The sequence below is a fragment of the Mirounga angustirostris genome, unplaced genomic scaffold (genome assembly GCF_029215605.1).
Source record: "Mirounga angustirostris isolate CCGP_5_RB_7025 unplaced genomic scaffold, mMirAng1.0.hap1 SCAF_10, whole genome shotgun sequence".
NCBI classification, from domain to species: domain Eukaryota; kingdom Metazoa; phylum Chordata; class Mammalia; order Carnivora; family Phocidae; genus Mirounga; species Mirounga angustirostris.
In genome coordinates this window covers 110,649,520-110,665,689 of record NW_026991718.1, presented here as the reverse complement: position 1 = coordinate 110,665,689, position 16,170 = coordinate 110,649,520, and the positions used below count along the sequence as shown (strand labels likewise).

General features: G+C 54.9%; 1 protein-coding gene across 2 annotated transcripts in view; it reads left to right on the top strand.

Moving 5' to 3' along the window:
* The window catches only part of EFCAB8 (EF-hand calcium binding domain 8), a 65,157-nt gene that overhangs the window by 17,692 nt on the left and 31,295 nt on the right, over positions 1 to 16,170 (top strand). For both annotated transcript variants that reach the window (XM_064572930.1, XM_045885533.3), the window contains exons 5-12: positions 2,187 to 2,322; positions 5,270 to 5,375; positions 5,593 to 5,677; positions 6,212 to 6,336; positions 8,828 to 8,901; positions 11,249 to 11,379; positions 15,436 to 15,503; positions 15,802 to 15,953. In XM_064572930.1, coding sequence (XP_064429000.1) covers positions 2,187 to 2,322; positions 5,270 to 5,375; positions 5,593 to 5,677; positions 6,212 to 6,336; positions 8,828 to 8,901; positions 11,249 to 11,379; positions 15,436 to 15,503; positions 15,802 to 15,953 — 877 coding nt within the window. The remainder of the gene's footprint in view (positions 1 to 2,186; positions 2,323 to 5,269; positions 5,376 to 5,592; positions 5,678 to 6,211; positions 6,337 to 8,827; positions 8,902 to 11,248; positions 11,380 to 15,435; positions 15,504 to 15,801; positions 15,954 to 16,170) is intronic.

Below are 16,170 nucleotides of genomic sequence, written 5' to 3'. Positions count from 1 at the left end.
GAGCATCTGGCTCTGTCCCTGCCTTGACCCCCTCCTGACCCTGCCTGTTTGCTCCTCTTCGTGGCTCCTCCCCACTGTGCCATCTGGGCCTTCACCTCATCTTCTTTCTATGCCATGGCCCTGTCTGCTCCCGCCCCTCTGAACTCCCTAAGAACAAGGAGCCCTCTAGTGGATCTGGCCAATGGCCCAGGCCTCTTCCCAGAGTTCCTTTCCCAGAGACCACCTGGGGGTTTGAGCACCTCCTGCCCAGTGCAGGCAGCTGGGCCAGGGAGCCAGGTCCTCTGGTCCAACACTTGGTGACCGGCATTTGTGGCCTGGTTAGGAGGAGCTGTGGCTGGATCTGTCCTCAGGACCACGCCCAGAGCAGGCTATGGGGAAGACCGTGAACCAGAAGTAGTCTGCCCCAGAGCACCTGGAGATTCAGAGAGATGGTGTAATGAAAACCAGGAAAGGGCAACTAAAACAATTTTGGTCAAGATTCAATTGAGGAATAGCCAATAAATATGAACGATGAAGGATTTTATAACCATACATGATGACCTGATGTGGCCAAGCCTTCATGGGTCTTTCTATTTCCTTGGGACGTTTAGATTCCCAAGGGTGCTTAAAGGGCCAGAACCAAAAACGTTAAGAAGGCTCTCCCTACTTTCCCCTATTTATTTGCTCAACCTTCAAACCCAGAGAGCATTTCCAGCTTGGCAGAGAAAATAGCCAAGTACGATTTAATTACCTTCATGAAAGGGTCATCTTAAAAGCTGGCTCCCCCTTCCTGAGTCTGGGCCAAGATCACTGAACGCCCCCTCTGGGATGCCTCTGCAGTCTGGCAGGCGGAGGTGCTGGCCCTGTGGCGTAACACCTCCTGAGGGCTTCTCTCACTTCTCATGGCTCTCACCTGTTGTGTCGACCTCTCAGGGTCCCGTGGCCCTGATGTGACAGGTGGCCCTGGGAATGATGCTTGAGGGCAGACCGGGCAGCGCTGCAGGCTGTGGGGGGCGGGGGAGAGAAAGGAGCCGTGTCCAGACACACCATTACCCTCTCTCCTGCTGAGACTGTTTCGGATGTGGAATTTCACAGTGGTGTGGGTTAGCCCTCAGCCACAGGTCACATGGTGTCCACAGTGAGATTTGCAGAGGGCTCCAGCTGGAGTAGGGATGGAGCTGCCGAGGTTCTAATTTGAGCTCTGCCTGTAGCCAGGACATAACTCCAGGCAGATGCTTATCCCTGGGTCCCTGTGTGGTGAGGTGACATGCCCTGCCCCGCCGGGGCCTGGAGGTGTGGGAACGTCAGGTGGGAGAGAGTGTGCTGTGCCGTGTCCAGAAGTCAAAATGGTGGTCCCGTTAGCAGCCAGCCCGCCAGCTTAGCCAGCTTGGGGCAGGGAAGAAGGCATTGCTGTAGCCTGCTGGGAAGGCTGCGTGGGGGCATCCTGCAAGGCCAGGCCTGCTGTGGGAGCCTTTGCTGGGCTCAGGGCCTGGCCTTGGAGATGAGGAGTCAGGTACACGGGGTTCTGTTGGATACATTGTCCCTCGTCTACTTTTATTGCATGCTTGGGTTATACTCCCTTGCTCTACCCCGAGTTGCCAGAACCTGTTATTATGAAGGTTTCAGTGGCAAGCCCCCCTCCACTCGCCTCCTGTAGGCCATTTTTCTCATAAAAGAAGTTTTGCAAAAGACCTCTGTTCTCTGCCTCCTCTGACCCTGTCCCATCCTGAGGAAGCCGACTGGCTGTGCGATAGGAGAAGCCCACAGCTTGTGGAGCCCTGTCTCATACCAGCGGCCTTCTTGGGTCTCTCTTTCTTTCTTTCTTTTTTTTTTTTTTAAAGATTTTATTTATTTATTTGACAGAGAGAGACACAGCGAGAGAGGGAACACAAGCAGGAGGAGTGGGAGAGGGAGAAGCAGGCTTCCCGCCAAGCAGGGAGCCCGATGCGGGGCTCGATCCCAGGACCCTGGGATCAGGACCTGAGCCAAAGGCAGACGCTTTAACGACTGAGCCACCCAGGTGCCCCTTGGGTCTCTCTTTCTTTCGGCCAGCGCTGATAATGGTAGAAACCCACCTGGCAGAGTCACACGTCGCGCGAGCGTGCGCACCTGCAAAGGGAGCTCCCTTTGCTTGCTCTCTCCTTCCTCCTCTGTGCTCTTCATTCTGTTTTTGTTTGAGTCCTTCTCTCTCCTATCACCTTCCACAGGAACCATGGCTGTGAGATTGTGAAGGTGCAGTTTTTAACCCAGCGGTTCAAGAAGACGGGACATCTCCTGACTGTCACCAAGGATGGGATCTTGCAGATCTGGTCTGAGGCCTTCTCGCTGCTTAACTCCTTCAGGGTGAGGGAGGCCCACCCGTGGAGACACATGGGGTGGTTGGAGAGCCTTTGCCTTCGTACCTTGATAGTGAAGGTGACTGGACCCAGAGTAAGCTCAGTCTTGGGTTCATGGTCCCTGCGGTCACTGCTCCCAGGGCCAGGTTCTGGCTTCACTGTGGGACTGGGACCCTCCTGTTTCTCTTCTGTAAGCAGGATGACATCTGGGTGTTTGGATGTCCAACAGTTTTTACACCCAGTTTTTCCAAACAGAATGTCACTGAAGTCCTCCCTGGCCACCAGGCTTACTTCTGGGCCCCATCTCAGTGAGTGGTATCATCACCCACCAAGGTTCCTGTGTTAGCGATCAGCCCCCTCTCCTTTCCCTGTCACAACCACTCCATCACCAAGTGCTGCTGATTCGAATCCTTTACCTGGACCGGGCAGGAAATCACAGTGGTTGTGAGAGTGGGCTCTGGAGCCCACCTTAGAACCTGACCCTGCCACCTTCCAGCTCTGTGACCTTGGACAGTATATAGCTCTCAGTTTCCTCATCTGTCACATGGGGTCACCGTAACGCCCTCAGGCTGCTGGGAGGATTTAATGACATAATACCCATATGGTACTCAGAGTAGGACAAGGCCTACAGCGAGTGCTGGACAAATATAAGCTGACATCATCATTGTCTTTGTGCTGCCAGCTCCTGGCCAAGTGCAGTAAGTGGGAAAACACTCAGGAAGACTGGCTGTGAACTTAGTGTCGCCAGGCCAGGCCAGAATCGTCCAGCACACGAGGAAGGCGCAGCTCCCCAGAGAAGGAAGGCTTCCTGAGAAGGCTACCAGCAGCAGGAAGGGTTTCAGAAGCCTGTGAAACACCAGTGTTTCATAGATGCATCAGGGGGAGTCCCGTGGGGCCGGAGCGTTCTGGCTCATCCCCTCTCGGTTGCCTAGGGAGACAGCTCAGGGCTCTGGAGGTCCAGTGACTCTCTTGGGTGTCCTTGGTAGCCCAGGACCAAGGGGGACTCACACCTGAGTTCCTGAGGCTAGGGTTCCTGGCACCCTCCACCCTCTTTTTCTCTGTGTGTTTATTTTGGTGTGAAGGGGGCACTTGATAGCCTGAGCTAAATAATGTTGGTTATGGCTGCTACTTGATCACCTCAGCACCCCGCAGAGGCCAGGTCTGGGAGGGTTGAGGAGGACAGAGGGAGGCCCAGCATTCCTCCTTGAGGGGCTGCTTGGGCAAGTAGATATTGGCAAGAGTCATCCACCAAGCACCGTCCATGAACACCCATTGCATGCCGTGGTCATGCGGATGGAAAATGCTAGAGTTTGCGGGGAGAGGGCTGGGCTTCACTTCCCAGCTGTGCAGCCTTGGACGAGTCACTGAAACTCCCTAGGGTGGCCCTGGGCTTCTGGGAGGAACATGGAGGTGATGGGCATTACAGTCCCCGCTATTGTGTGTGGGTGGCCAGGGGCCTTGGCCCATCGTCCTCACTGCCCAGCTGCCGGCACCAGCCTCTGTGCTCTTGGTGTGTCTGAGTTCTGATGCTACGGTCCCCTCCCTGCGCCGGCCTTTGCTGGCCCTTCCGCATACCCACCTAGAAGAGCTGCCTGAAAGCCCCCCTTCCCTTCTGTTTCATGTGGCACTCCCTCCCTGCTTCCTTCAGTTCCCAGTCTGTGGCTTTATTCGGGGAGTAAAATACAAGTTCCTTAGCTGGTCACCCTGAACTCCTCTCCCATCCTCCCATTCCCCGAGCCTCCTCTTTTCCCTGGACACCAAAGCCCATTCTTGCTGACATGCCTTTGTGTGTGGCGTCCCCCACCTGGAGCCTGGAGCACCCGCTCAAACTCCGTCTGCAGGGGTGTTACGTGAGGCTGGCAGGGGAGCGCGGAAAGGCACCTCACACCCCGGCAGGACGATTTCTCGTTCATAAGCTGCGTGAACCAGGTGACACCCACAGATGGTAAACAAGATTCAGACAAAACAAGCAAAAACGAATACAATGTTCTATGTCTATTATATCTCAATTAAACCGTGGGGGAAAGAGACAGGCAGAGGGGCAGTTCATGGGAAGTCAGTCTCCCTCTCCCAGACCCTAATTCTCTCCCGGGAGGCAACTTCTGGGACCAGTTTTGGGGTGCTCTTCCGTGGTTAGACTGTACACACATCCCCCCACCCCTTCCTTTTTAAATATACACATGGTAGCGCATGATAGTGCTGCTTTCTACCTTGCCTTCTCACTGCATAATAGATCCTGGTGACTCCTCTCTGTGGCAGGTGCACACCTCCCTCGTTTCTAACGTCCGGGTGGTGCGCTGTGGTTTGGGTTTATATCCGCTCTCCTTTGCAGGCAGCCTGTGGCCTGTTGCTATCACAGCAATGTAGCAGGGCCCACCCTCGCGCACACACTTCTCTGTGAGCACGAGGGAACACATCCATAGATTTGGCTTGGAAGTAGATCCCAGGATTACAAACCATGCACATTTAAAACTTTGATGAGTGGGGCGCCTGGGTGGCTCAGCCAGTTAACTGTCTGACTTCAGCTCAGGTCATGATCTCAGGGTCCTGGGATCAGGCGCCTGTGTCGGGTGGGTTCCGCGCCCAGTGGGGAGTCTGCTTCTCCCTCTGCAACCCCCTCTCCTACTTGTGCTCTCTCTCTCTCAAATAAATAAATAAAATCTTTAAAAAAGTACTTAAAACTTTGATGAGCATGTCAAATGGCTCTAAAAAGGGGTTGTGAGGATGGGTGTTCCTTAAGCCCATTTTACAGATGTGGAAACTGAGACTCAGAGAGGTCAGGGCACTTCTCCAAGGCCCCATCAGTAGTTGGTGGGAGCACCGGGCTCCATACTAGGTCTATGGCTGGTTCCAGGGCCTTGGGTGGCAGGAGAGGGCTCATGGGATCCCGTGCTCCTGGTGTGCTCTGCTGGGCAAGCCTCCCTAGCCCAGATCTCTGCTCTTCCTCTGGCCAGCTTAACCAGATCCAGCAGGTCTATAACCTGCAGATGTGGGTCATCGACATGGTGTGTCTCTATAACATGAACCTGATTGCGGTTGCATCTACTGACCAGAAGATAGGTGAGTCCCTGACAGCTCCCCAGGCCTGCTCTAGGCCGTTGGGGGGCATGCATTTACACTTGGAGAGACCTGTCACCGAGCCAGCTGTGGGCATGGGTTAGAGTCCTCTGGGGGTGCTGCAGCTGGTAAGCAGATGCTGCGTGTTGTCACCAGATCCCCAAGGCCTGGGACGTGGGCTTGGCTTCCATGCATGTCTCCCCTTCTGTGTCTTCCCCAGAGTTCTTTGACATTAGCAACCATAACTGTGCACGGGCCTTCACCTTCATTGATCTGGACAGCTGTGTCTTGGCCATGGACTACTGGTGAGTCTCAGGGAGATTGGTACATAGCCTTGGCGGCCACATCACTCAGCAGGGTTGGGACTCCCAGAAAGCCTCTCTGGAAACAGCCCTGGAAGGATTCCCACTCTGTGTGTCTGTGTCCTCTTCACCAAGCTGCCCCTCCTGGGGGAGTCACTCAGTCATCAGTCCCTCTTCCTCCCATGCCCCGAGCAAGTCAGCCACCGAATCCTGGCAGAGGCTTGTCCCGCCAAGGCCGAGGACTCTGGGAATGTCATGGTCCATCAGTAGGGGTGAGCTGATAATGAGCATCTGGAGGACGAGGGACTCATTTGTTTGGGTTTTAAAAGAAAATAATGATTTCTTTTGGACCTGGTTCACCGATGATCTGGATCTGGGTGGCTGGGCCCATGTTTGTCAGCTGTTGAGGGCAAGGCTGGAAAGTCGTGTGGGAACTGCTCTCGCTCCCAGGCGGAGGAAGGTCGTTGGACGCTGGGAGGGTGGAGGGTTGCAGCTGGTGTGCGCAACCCAGCCTCTTCTGTCCCCACCTCCCCTCAGGTCTGACTATCACAGAGGTGTGTTCTGCTACGGGGACACCAAAGGCAACGTCATCATCTTCACCTCTGACAACGTGACCCACGGGTTGTTCAACCCCCGAATCCTTCCCAGGACCTCCAAATGGGGTAGCTAAGATGCTGAGGAATTGGGGGAGGGGGGAGATGGCCCTGCCCTGAGACGCTCTTCTCTCTCTCGCCTTCCAGCTCAGGAGCCCCTGAGGGGCAGTGAGGCCATTTGCTCAGCTCAGAGTGGCTTGTGGGACAGGGGGTGATGAGGGGACAGCAGGAGCCAGAGGGGGCTGATGAGACAATCTCTGGGAAGGCAGGAGGTTGCACAGGGGAGGCTGAGGGGAGGGGCTGCAGGACTCTGCTCATCCCAGCACGAATGAGCCTGGGCCTGCTGTGCGACCCTGGGGAAGCCGCTCACCGGCTCTGGGTCCTGGGATGACGGCACTACCTTTCTCCGTGGTCGGGACGAGGGTCTGCTCTCCTTGGCTGGGAGCAGCCTCTGTTTGTGGGGTGGGCGTGGGGCAGACAGGCCTGCGGGAGGGCCTGGCTCAACGCGGATGTGAACATGCATAAGCACAGTGACATCTCTTGAGCACTTGTGTGCCGCGTGCTTTGGGCACATGGCCTCCTCCAGTCTCCCACCCACTGCCTGTCCAACTGCTGCTACAGTCCATGAAGAGAGGGGGAAGGGTACTTTCGGGGGTGCAGCACTTGCATGGGCCCCACAGGGTAAGTGGCCCGAAGCAGGCGGTCCGCCCCACAATCCAAACCTCGACCCCTTGCTGGGCTGTACCCCAGACTGACTGCCTGCTGCAGGGCACTGTTTGGGGCAGCTCCGCCAAGGGCACTGGATCCCAGCTCTGGGGCCTGGGGCTGTCAGGGGCTCGTCTGAGCTGGACGCTGTCCAGGATCGAGCCTTTGGTGCACAGTGTCAGGCCTCTAGGTTGCTTCATACCCGTCTAGAGGAGGCCCCGGGCCACCAGGGTCCCCAGCCCCCGAGGACACTGACTCCCCTTCCACCCAGGACACCAGAGCAGCCCCTTGGGCTTCCAGTCAGAGTTTCTGAGCAGGACACTCTCCAAGGGCTCCCAGGCCCTGGTGATATCTCTCCTGCTGAGCTTGACAGGGCAACACTCCCCCCACTGGCCGGATGGAAAATGGATCCTGTCCCGGGTACAGCAGTGGGTGGGCACCAGCTGCATTCCTGCCTCATCAGCCGCTGCCCCCCCCCGGCCCCCCCTCCAGCTCCCCCACCCCAGTGCCTTCCCTCGCGCTGCCCTAACCAAGGCGGCTGCCTAGCTGAGGTCATGCCGCACCACCCTGGGAACCGACGTGGGAGGTTGTGGTGGTCTTTGAGCTGCATGTTGGACAGGAGATCGGAGCAGGTGCAGATGAAGCTGGAGTGTAGGAAGGAGGCCTTCCATGCCACATGCAGCCTGAAGGCTGGTCATGCACGAAGGTGGGCCCACCAGTGTGTTGCCTTGGGAGGAGGTGGACAGACCAGCTCTGTGTGACCTGGATCCAGTTGCTTAACCTCTTTGTACCTCAGTTCCCTTATTAAACAGGGATAAGCAGACTCAATTCATGGCTTTTCTGTAAGGTGGAAGGAGAGCATGCAGTGTGAGGCACACAGTAAGGGCCAGGTGACTACCTCCCTTGACCTCCCGGGGCCCTCCCAGCCTCATGGGAGAGGCAGACAGGCAAACAAGCTTGCACTGCAGCCCTGGCTAAGCTTTCTGCCTCCTGTGCCCTTGCAGGGCCCGCCCCACTTCAGCAGCACTCCACCCCTTGGGACTTCTCTTGCCAGATGGGGCTGGTGGTTTTGCAGCAGTAAAATGCTTGGCATAAGCCCCTAGGTCCCCCTCTCTTTTCTGCATTTTACCTGGGAGTTTCTCTCAGACTTGAGCCCAGATTGTCCCAGTCCTTCTGACCCACCTCCTTAAACCCTGCTCTGCAGGTAGACCCAGGCTTGTCCCCGTCACCGCTGGCTCCATCTGCCTGTGTCAAGCCTTTCCATGTGCACCAGGGGCCTTTCCTGGAGGCTCCCGGGCCTGGCCGCTAGCCCTGGGAGGTTTTGGAGGCCGGGAGACTCTAAACACCTCAAGGGCCAGGCTGTGCTTAGGGCAGTTGCTCCAGGCATGTTTGCTGGATGCTTCTCCTTGGAACTTGTGTTTCCTGGACAAGGTGGGGCATGTCGTTTGAGGCATGATGGTAAACTTCCAAATGATCCTTTCCAGAAAGAGTAGAGCCTGTGGTCTCAGTTGGTTCTCCAGTCCAGCAGAGCTGGAGCTCCCTAAATGAGAATCACCTTGTGTAGATTGCAGTATGCAGGGGAGAGGGAGGAGCCCGGGATGTGGGGCCGGCTGGGCATGCAGGGGCACAGGGGCTCCGGGCAGCAGTGTTTATCTGCCTGGGTCTGTGTTCTGGGTGTTGAGTACACCCCACCGAATCCACCAGAACGCGGTAAAGCTTGAACAAGCATTTGGATGGAAAAGCCTTTTGAGACATACAGGAGTCGCAAACCAACTCAAGGTGTCCCCTGGGGTTTTGCTGATCTGGCAAAGGTTGGGAGCTGGTGATGTGGACCTCGCTTTTTCTCTCCTATCAGATCACTGGACCAATGTTTCTGCACGGAAGCTCCTAAATGAAAAGTCCCCTTTGTATAGGAGTTACCAGCTGAAGGTAGGTTGTATCTTTCCTTGGCCTGTTACCATGGTAATTATCTGTACACACTCACCACTCAAAAATCAATACAGAAAGTGGATTTTCCCCCTGAGTTCAGTCTTAGGCCTCAGGGCTTGGTCACTGGGAGCAGGATGGAGGCCGCTGTTGGATCCCATGGCTCGTCTCTCTCACCACCTCCGTTGCTAAAGCCCGGTCCTGGCAGACACTTGGACGGCTGCAGTGGCTTCTAGCTGTTTCTGCACATCTTTTCTCCATGCAGTGCTTTGCCCCAGTCAGCAGCCAGAGGAATTAGGAGCTAGAAACAGCCACGTCACTCCTTTGCTCAGAGTACCCCCCCCCCCGCCCCCCTGGTAGCTTCTCATTGCATTCGGACAGAATCTTACCATGACCATCAGTACATGATGTGACCTGGCCCCCTGGCCTGTTCCCCATCTTGCCTGTTACTTTGCTTCTTCTCATTTACTCTATGCAGAGAGATGCAGGCCACCTTGCTGTTCTCTGGACACTCCAAGCCTTTTCCCACCACAGGGACTTGTCACACTCTGTCCCCTTCCCTAGGTTCCTGTGTCCCCCTTTCTCTGCTTCCTTCGGGGCCCTCACCAGCCAGCTTGGACCAGCCCTGCTGCCTGCCCCTGCCTGTGTCTCTTCACGCTGCAGTGCTTATAGGATTCTGACACCAGGGACAATGTGTTTTTCCCACACTGCCATGCAATTCTTGGACCTCAGCCGGGTGACCTACAGTTCAACTCAGTTCTGACACTATCTACCTGGAGATAGCATCAGATCCTACAGGTTGAGGCTCAGTCCCACAAGACTGCTCCCCCCCGCCCCACCTTGAAGGCCAGTCACAAGTTCAGGTTGTCCCCTGTGCTTCTGACCCACCAGTTATAAATCAGAGGTTCCCATGACCCTCTCTTTGGGTTCTATTAATTTGCTAGAGTGCCTCACAGAACTCAGAGAATCATTTTACTTACTAGATCACCAGTTTATTATAAAAGGCTACAACTCAGGAACAGCCAGAGGGAAGAGATGCAGGTCAAGGTATGGGGAAAGGGGTGGGGGTGGGTAGAGTTTCCCTGCCCTCTCTGGGTGCAAGGCTCGCCCCACACCTCCACATGTTCACTAGCCCAGAGGCTCTCTGAACACTGTCCTTGTGGGTTTTTATGGAGTTTCATTACATAGGTATGATTGATTAAATCATTGGCCATTGGCAGTCAATTCAACATGCAGCTCCTCTCCTCTCCCCAGGGATTAGGGCGGTGGGACTGAAAGTTCCAACCCTCCAAGCTCATGGTTGGTTCCCCTGGCAACCAGTCCCCATCCTTAGGGGCTTTCCAAAAGTCACCTCATTAATGTAAACTCAGGTGTGGTTGAAAGGGGTTCATTACGAATATTAAGACACCTTTGTCTTATCACTTAGGAAATTCCAGGGGTTTTAGGAGCTCTGTGCCAGAAATGGGCATGAAGACCAAATATACATTTCTTGCTGTAAATCACACTAGCACAGCTTACCTCCTCCCAACTTTGTATCGTCCACCCACTGCTTTCTCAGCCTGTCATCCTCATGGGATTGGCAGCTCCTAAGGACAGGCACTTAGGGTCTTGCTTGGGCTCATTCCAGGAGAGTCACTCACGAATACCTTCTTCTCCATCTTCTGTTGGAATCTCATCTTGGGCTTCGTTTTCTACCCCAGTTGCTAAGTGTCCCGGGTTCTCTTCGGTGCCCTGAATTCGGTGCCTTCATCGTGAGAGAGACTCAGTGAGGCAGTGCATTGAAAACCTAGCTTAGTGCCCGACAACCCCCTCCATTCTTGTCCTGAAGAGGAGAATCCCCGGATTGGGAGGCCAAGCACAGGACCAAACTGCAGAGCCAGAACTAGAGAATTCAGGGCAGTCAGGCCACCCTCTTGACTGCTGGGTCTTAGCCTTTCGTTGTTCAAGTTGCACCAGATAACATTCACACACACTCCAAATTATGTCCTGAAACACGGAGGGCAGCAGTGGGGTGGGGAAGCTCCTCTCTCCTCCGTGGCGGGGATCCCTGTGGATAAGAGGGACTGCGGGCCCGGCTGACTCCAATCCATCCTTTCTCCTGTGCGGGATGGGGTGACAGATGGTGCTGTCACATGGGCTGACCTTGCCTGTTCTCCAGCTTATAAGCAAGAGTTCCCGTGATAGCAGACTTGGGTGCTTTTCACCTGTCTCACTGACAAGTGATGGCCCAGGACTGGGCTAGGACCTGGTGGGGGGGGGGGGGGGGCGTGTGGGCGTGTCAGAGCTGTGATCACTAGACGGCATTAGGCGTGTTCAGCTCCAGCCCCTACCACTGCCACTCTCTTCCCAGGCGCTCCATCCCAACTGGTGCCAACAGGTCAAGTTCATCCCCCAGCTGAACACAGTGGCCTCCTGTTCGGCCATTGAGAAGTCCTCTCTGGTGCTGACCATATTGCCATCCAAAGCCCCAGAGAGCCCCAAGTAAGGAGCGCCTCTGCCCAGGCTGGAGTGGGGGAGCTGGCGGCGGGGGGATGTGATGGTGCCCCGGAGGGTCTGGCTTTACCTCAGCCACCCGTGGCCATCCCCACTGAGAGTGGGCCTGGCCCCAGGACAGCGGCATCCTGCGGATCTCACTGGGTTACGAGAACTTTTATGGAGCGTGGTTTTAATCTTTGCTACCAGCAACAAAAATATAACAAGCCTCTTTTATCCACCAATTTATACGCAAAACTCAGCACAGAAGCTGGCACATAGGGTAAGCAGACAGTCAGCAAAATATTTTCTGAATGGAGGAATGAATGCGAGTTGCTTTACCTCTGTGCCCCTTGCTCAGTGTCGTCGTCTGTAGAAGGGGGTGACAGCAGTACTTCTTTCCCTCGTGCCAGAGCTGATTGCTCTTTGTGCTATATGGTCAATAATTGGTAGCACTTACTCTTTGGAGATGGTTCTGATCTCTTTCCTTTATTCCAGGTTCCACTCCCCAGAGTGGATATTTTTCTGCCTCTCTCCCTCCCTCCCTTCCTTCCTTCCTAATCAGTGATTAGTCACACTAGTAAGTCTATATACGTAGGTTGACCCTGTAAAAAAGTAAAACATAATAAATAAAGCCTCAATCCTTCCCTTACCCAATACCCACTGTCTCACCCCGTTCTCAAATGTCTCACTTCTATCATTTTCATGTGTACCTTTTTAAAAATTATTTTTAAATTTTTATTTATTTAATTTTTTAGAGAGAGAGGGTGGGGAGGGGCAGAGGGAGAGGGAGAATCTTAAGCAGGCTCCACACCGACGTGGGGCTCGATCTCACGACCCCGAGATCACAACCTGAGCTGAAATCAAGAGTCTGAACCTTAACCAACTGAGCCACCCAGCCGCCTCTCATATGTATCTTTCACCGTGCATTTCACAGTAGATATTTTCTCCTGGTGGATTTTTTTTTTTTTTCCTTTTGCTTCTGCTATTTCCTTCCTGCAGCAGGTCTTTACCTCCTGGACCCTTCAGGTCTGTGAGATTTTGCTCCTGGGCAGGTTGAACCATGAACTGCACGCCCCCTGTCTTCTTGGGGGAGCAGCTGGGTGAGGCACAGCGGGAAGAATGAGGGCCACTTAGGCCCCATCTCTGTCTGTCCGTTCCTGTCCTGGGTTGGGTAGGGCTAATTTGGTCCAACTCCTCATTTTACAGATTGGAAACCTGAGACCTTTGAGCAGGGGACGTGTCCCAGGCCTAGCTGTACCTCCACTATCTTGCCAGCCAGAGTCCTCTGCACACATCCCTACCCAAGCCCTGGAACTAGCTGCTGGTTGGAGGAGGGGGCCCCGGAGAAGGCCTAATGCCGTGGGGAAGCTTCAGTCCTGGCTTCCAGGCCTTGAGTGAGGCAGTGTGGTGGGATTTTGCTTGGAGCTGATTTGCAGCAGAGGCTCATCTCTCTGCTTTGGTGGTAGTATTATCTCATGTCTGTGATACGTGTTTTATTCAGCTTGTTTTTTTATTTATTTATTGGGTCTCAGTGGTAGGTGGACATCACAGGATCACCTCATCCTGGCCATGAGGGTCTCTGTGGTCTGTCCCTGCTGCCTTCCTAATCTCACCTCTTCTACCTTCCTCCTCCAGCCCCCTGTGGCCCCCTTGTGGTTCAGGCATGCTCCTGCCCCAGGGCCTTTGAATTGCTCCTTTCCGCCCTGTATGCCCTTGTTTCTTCTTTGTTTTTATTTTTTAAACATTTTCGTTACTAAAAATCTTAAACACACAGAAGTAGAGAAAATACTATGATACTTTAATATTACTAGTACCTAGTCCAAGTTAATCTCCCCCAATTGTCTCTAACATATCTTTTTCGATTATTTGGTAAGAGATATAAACAAATTCTTAGGTTTTGAGCACAGGAACGGTATGGTTTGATGTGTAGGAGCATCCTTCTTGCTTCTCTGTTGCAAGTGGAGTGGGCAGGTGTGGAGTTGGGGACTCCAGTGACGATACCACTGTAATAATTCAGGCTCCCTATGATGATGGCCTGGAATCAGCCAGTGGAGATGAGATGGAGGGATTTGAGATACACTCTGGGGGCAGGTTGGAGAATGTATTTATACCCATGAGAGCACGCAGACCCTTCGGGTTGTCTGCATGCGGTACACCTGCTAGCCGGCAGGTGGCACCATTGACTGTTTGCAGGTCTCTAGTTCCCGGCAAGGACCTCTCAGGGCCTGGCCTCCACAGGAGGGGTCAGGCATTGTCACCCCCAAACTTTGCCTCTAGAGTCAGCCTCAGCCTCCGAGGCACTGTGGGCCTGAGAGCTTGGCTCCCTGGCAGCCAGCACGCGCTGAGTTCTTCAGATGCTTGCAGCCAGCAGTGAATCTGAGCCGAGGAGCCAGGGTGGAGTTGGAGGGAGCCCTGTGCTGGGTGTGTGGACTGACCCACAGTGTCTCCCCTGCTTTACCCTCTTCTCTCACTTCTGCCCCCACCACTGAGTCAAAGCCACCTGAACTGCTTGCCATGGCCTTCTTCCCTGCGTCCCTTCTGACCTTCCGGTCCCTTCTCTACACAGCAACCATCTGCAGACTGGTCTCCTGCAGCTACCTTGTCAAAGCCACCTGTTTATTTCCCTGCAGGACCTGTCCCAATGTGCAAAGGTCCATCTCCTTTGCGTCTCTGTTCATTTACTTGCTCCTGCTGTTTCCCTCTGGAAGGAAAACTCCATGAAGGCAGGGGCATCTTATCTATGCCCCTGGTAATCCCGGAAGGGTGTAGATGCCAGTAAATCTTGGTTGCATGAGTGAGTGAATCAGCCTGAAATAATTTCTAGTGACATTGTGGTGACCATTCTTCCAGAAGATTTCTCTGTGCATATATGCATGGAGGGAGATGTATCTGGTTTGACAATAGATGAGATACATGTATTTGATATGCTTTTCTTGAAGTTTCAGTTTTTCGAGGAATCCTTCCGGCAGTGGAAGGGAGAGTAGATTTGGAGTGGGAGCAAGACTGGAGGTTAAGAGACCTGCTGGGAGGCTGACACAGAGATGAAGGGGGTCTAAACTGAGCAAAGGCCAGGGCTCTGGTGGGACATGGGCAACGAGGGTTCAGGGCCCAGCTGGATAATGGGAATGCTGGCGAGGGAGCCTCCAGGATGACCCCTAGGCAACTGGGTTAGGCCCCCGGGGAGTGATAAAGGAGCCAGTTCAGGGGCAGTTCAGTGGAGGGCATACTGCGTTAGAGGGCTGGGGTACCCTGCAATGGGGCCCTCTGAGTTGAGTTTCAAAGGGGGAGTTTGAGTAGAAAGAGCAGGATGTATGGATAAGGGGGAATAGCATGTGCCAAGGCACAGAGCTTCCAGTACTCTCGGGCCGGACCCTCCTGAGACCCCTGCCTGGGTCACCCTGGCCCTCCTGAGCCCCATCCACCCGGCTGCACCTGTTCCTGTCCTGGAGCACTGACAACTGAGCCTCCTGCCTCTTCCTGCCACGCCCACCCTGGTTCTGAATCCTGATGCCCCCATCTTGCCAGGCTGTGGCCTTGGGCAAACTCCTTAGTTTCTGCTTTCCATGTCCTCATTGTGGCACAGGGCTGATGACACTCTCTAGGGTTATATGAAGGCTCCAGATGATGAACGAGACAGCACCCAGCACAGGAACCCACACAGAGCAGGCAGGGGCACAAGGACCTGGGAGCTCCCCTTCTCCTGGCCCTTAGAATCCCCTCATTTTAAAAAATGTGTGTCATGGGTCAGGGGACGCCTGTCTCAGTATGGTTGAAGTGAGGATCGAGTTAAGTTAAATGTATTACGGCTGTAAGGAGTTGCTCCTGCTTTGGGGGTGCCTTCACCTACAGGTGGGAGGGGGGCGCCTCCTCCACGAGCTGCTGGCTTTGGGCTGAGACGCACGGCAGCCGCCCTGCCTGTGGTGCTCCGCCCCGACTTGGCTGCAGGGTGAGCCCCGGGGTTGCTGGGGTTGCTCCTGTCCTTGGGTAAGAGGTAATGGCTTCTCCCTGGCTTCCCTGAGGCCGTCGCTCCCCGCCTGCAGCCTTCGCCCTTTGCTGTTGTAGGTTTTCCGTGCTGAACTTAAGAAAAGGGATTCTTTGCTTTGATTACTGCCCAGACAAGAACTTAGTGGGTAAGTCATCTTCATGTCCCCCAGAAACCCCAGGCCTGGTGGAACCGGGGTGAAGGCTGCTGGGGACATGGTGGGGAGGCTCTGTCTGGGCTCCTCTCCTGCCACTCTGGTCGCAGCCCGTGGGCACCTGGGGCGGTGTGGTGACATGATGGGGGAGGCTGTGGGGGAGGAGTGGCAAAGGGGCAGATGATAACCACAACCCCCCATCTGCCACACCTGCCTGGGGTCCAGGGCCTGGTCCCAGGAGAAGGTCCCAGCATAGGCCCCCCATGGTTGACACTCGTTCTTTTGACCCCAGCGACTGGTGGCTATGACCCCCTCATCCGCCTGTGGAACCCCTTCTTCTCAAAAAAGCCCGTGTGGATGATGAAGGGGCATCAGACTTCCGTGACGCACATCCTGGTGAACAGCAAAAATAGCAGCATCCTCCTCAGCGTCTCCAAGGACAAGGTGCTGTCCTCATGGAGCACAGCTCTTCCACTCGGACCGGTTCCTGTTCCCCGGCACAGATGCTGGCCCTGGGAAAACCATGTAGCTCGGCCAGGCCAGGGGCCGGCAGTCAGCGGCAGCCTGAGGCCCAGGGGGATGGTGTGACCTCCCTGCCCGTGTTCCACATCCGCCTGGCTGCTCCAGGTGGAGTCACCACGAGGGGGCTGGGGGTCTCTGA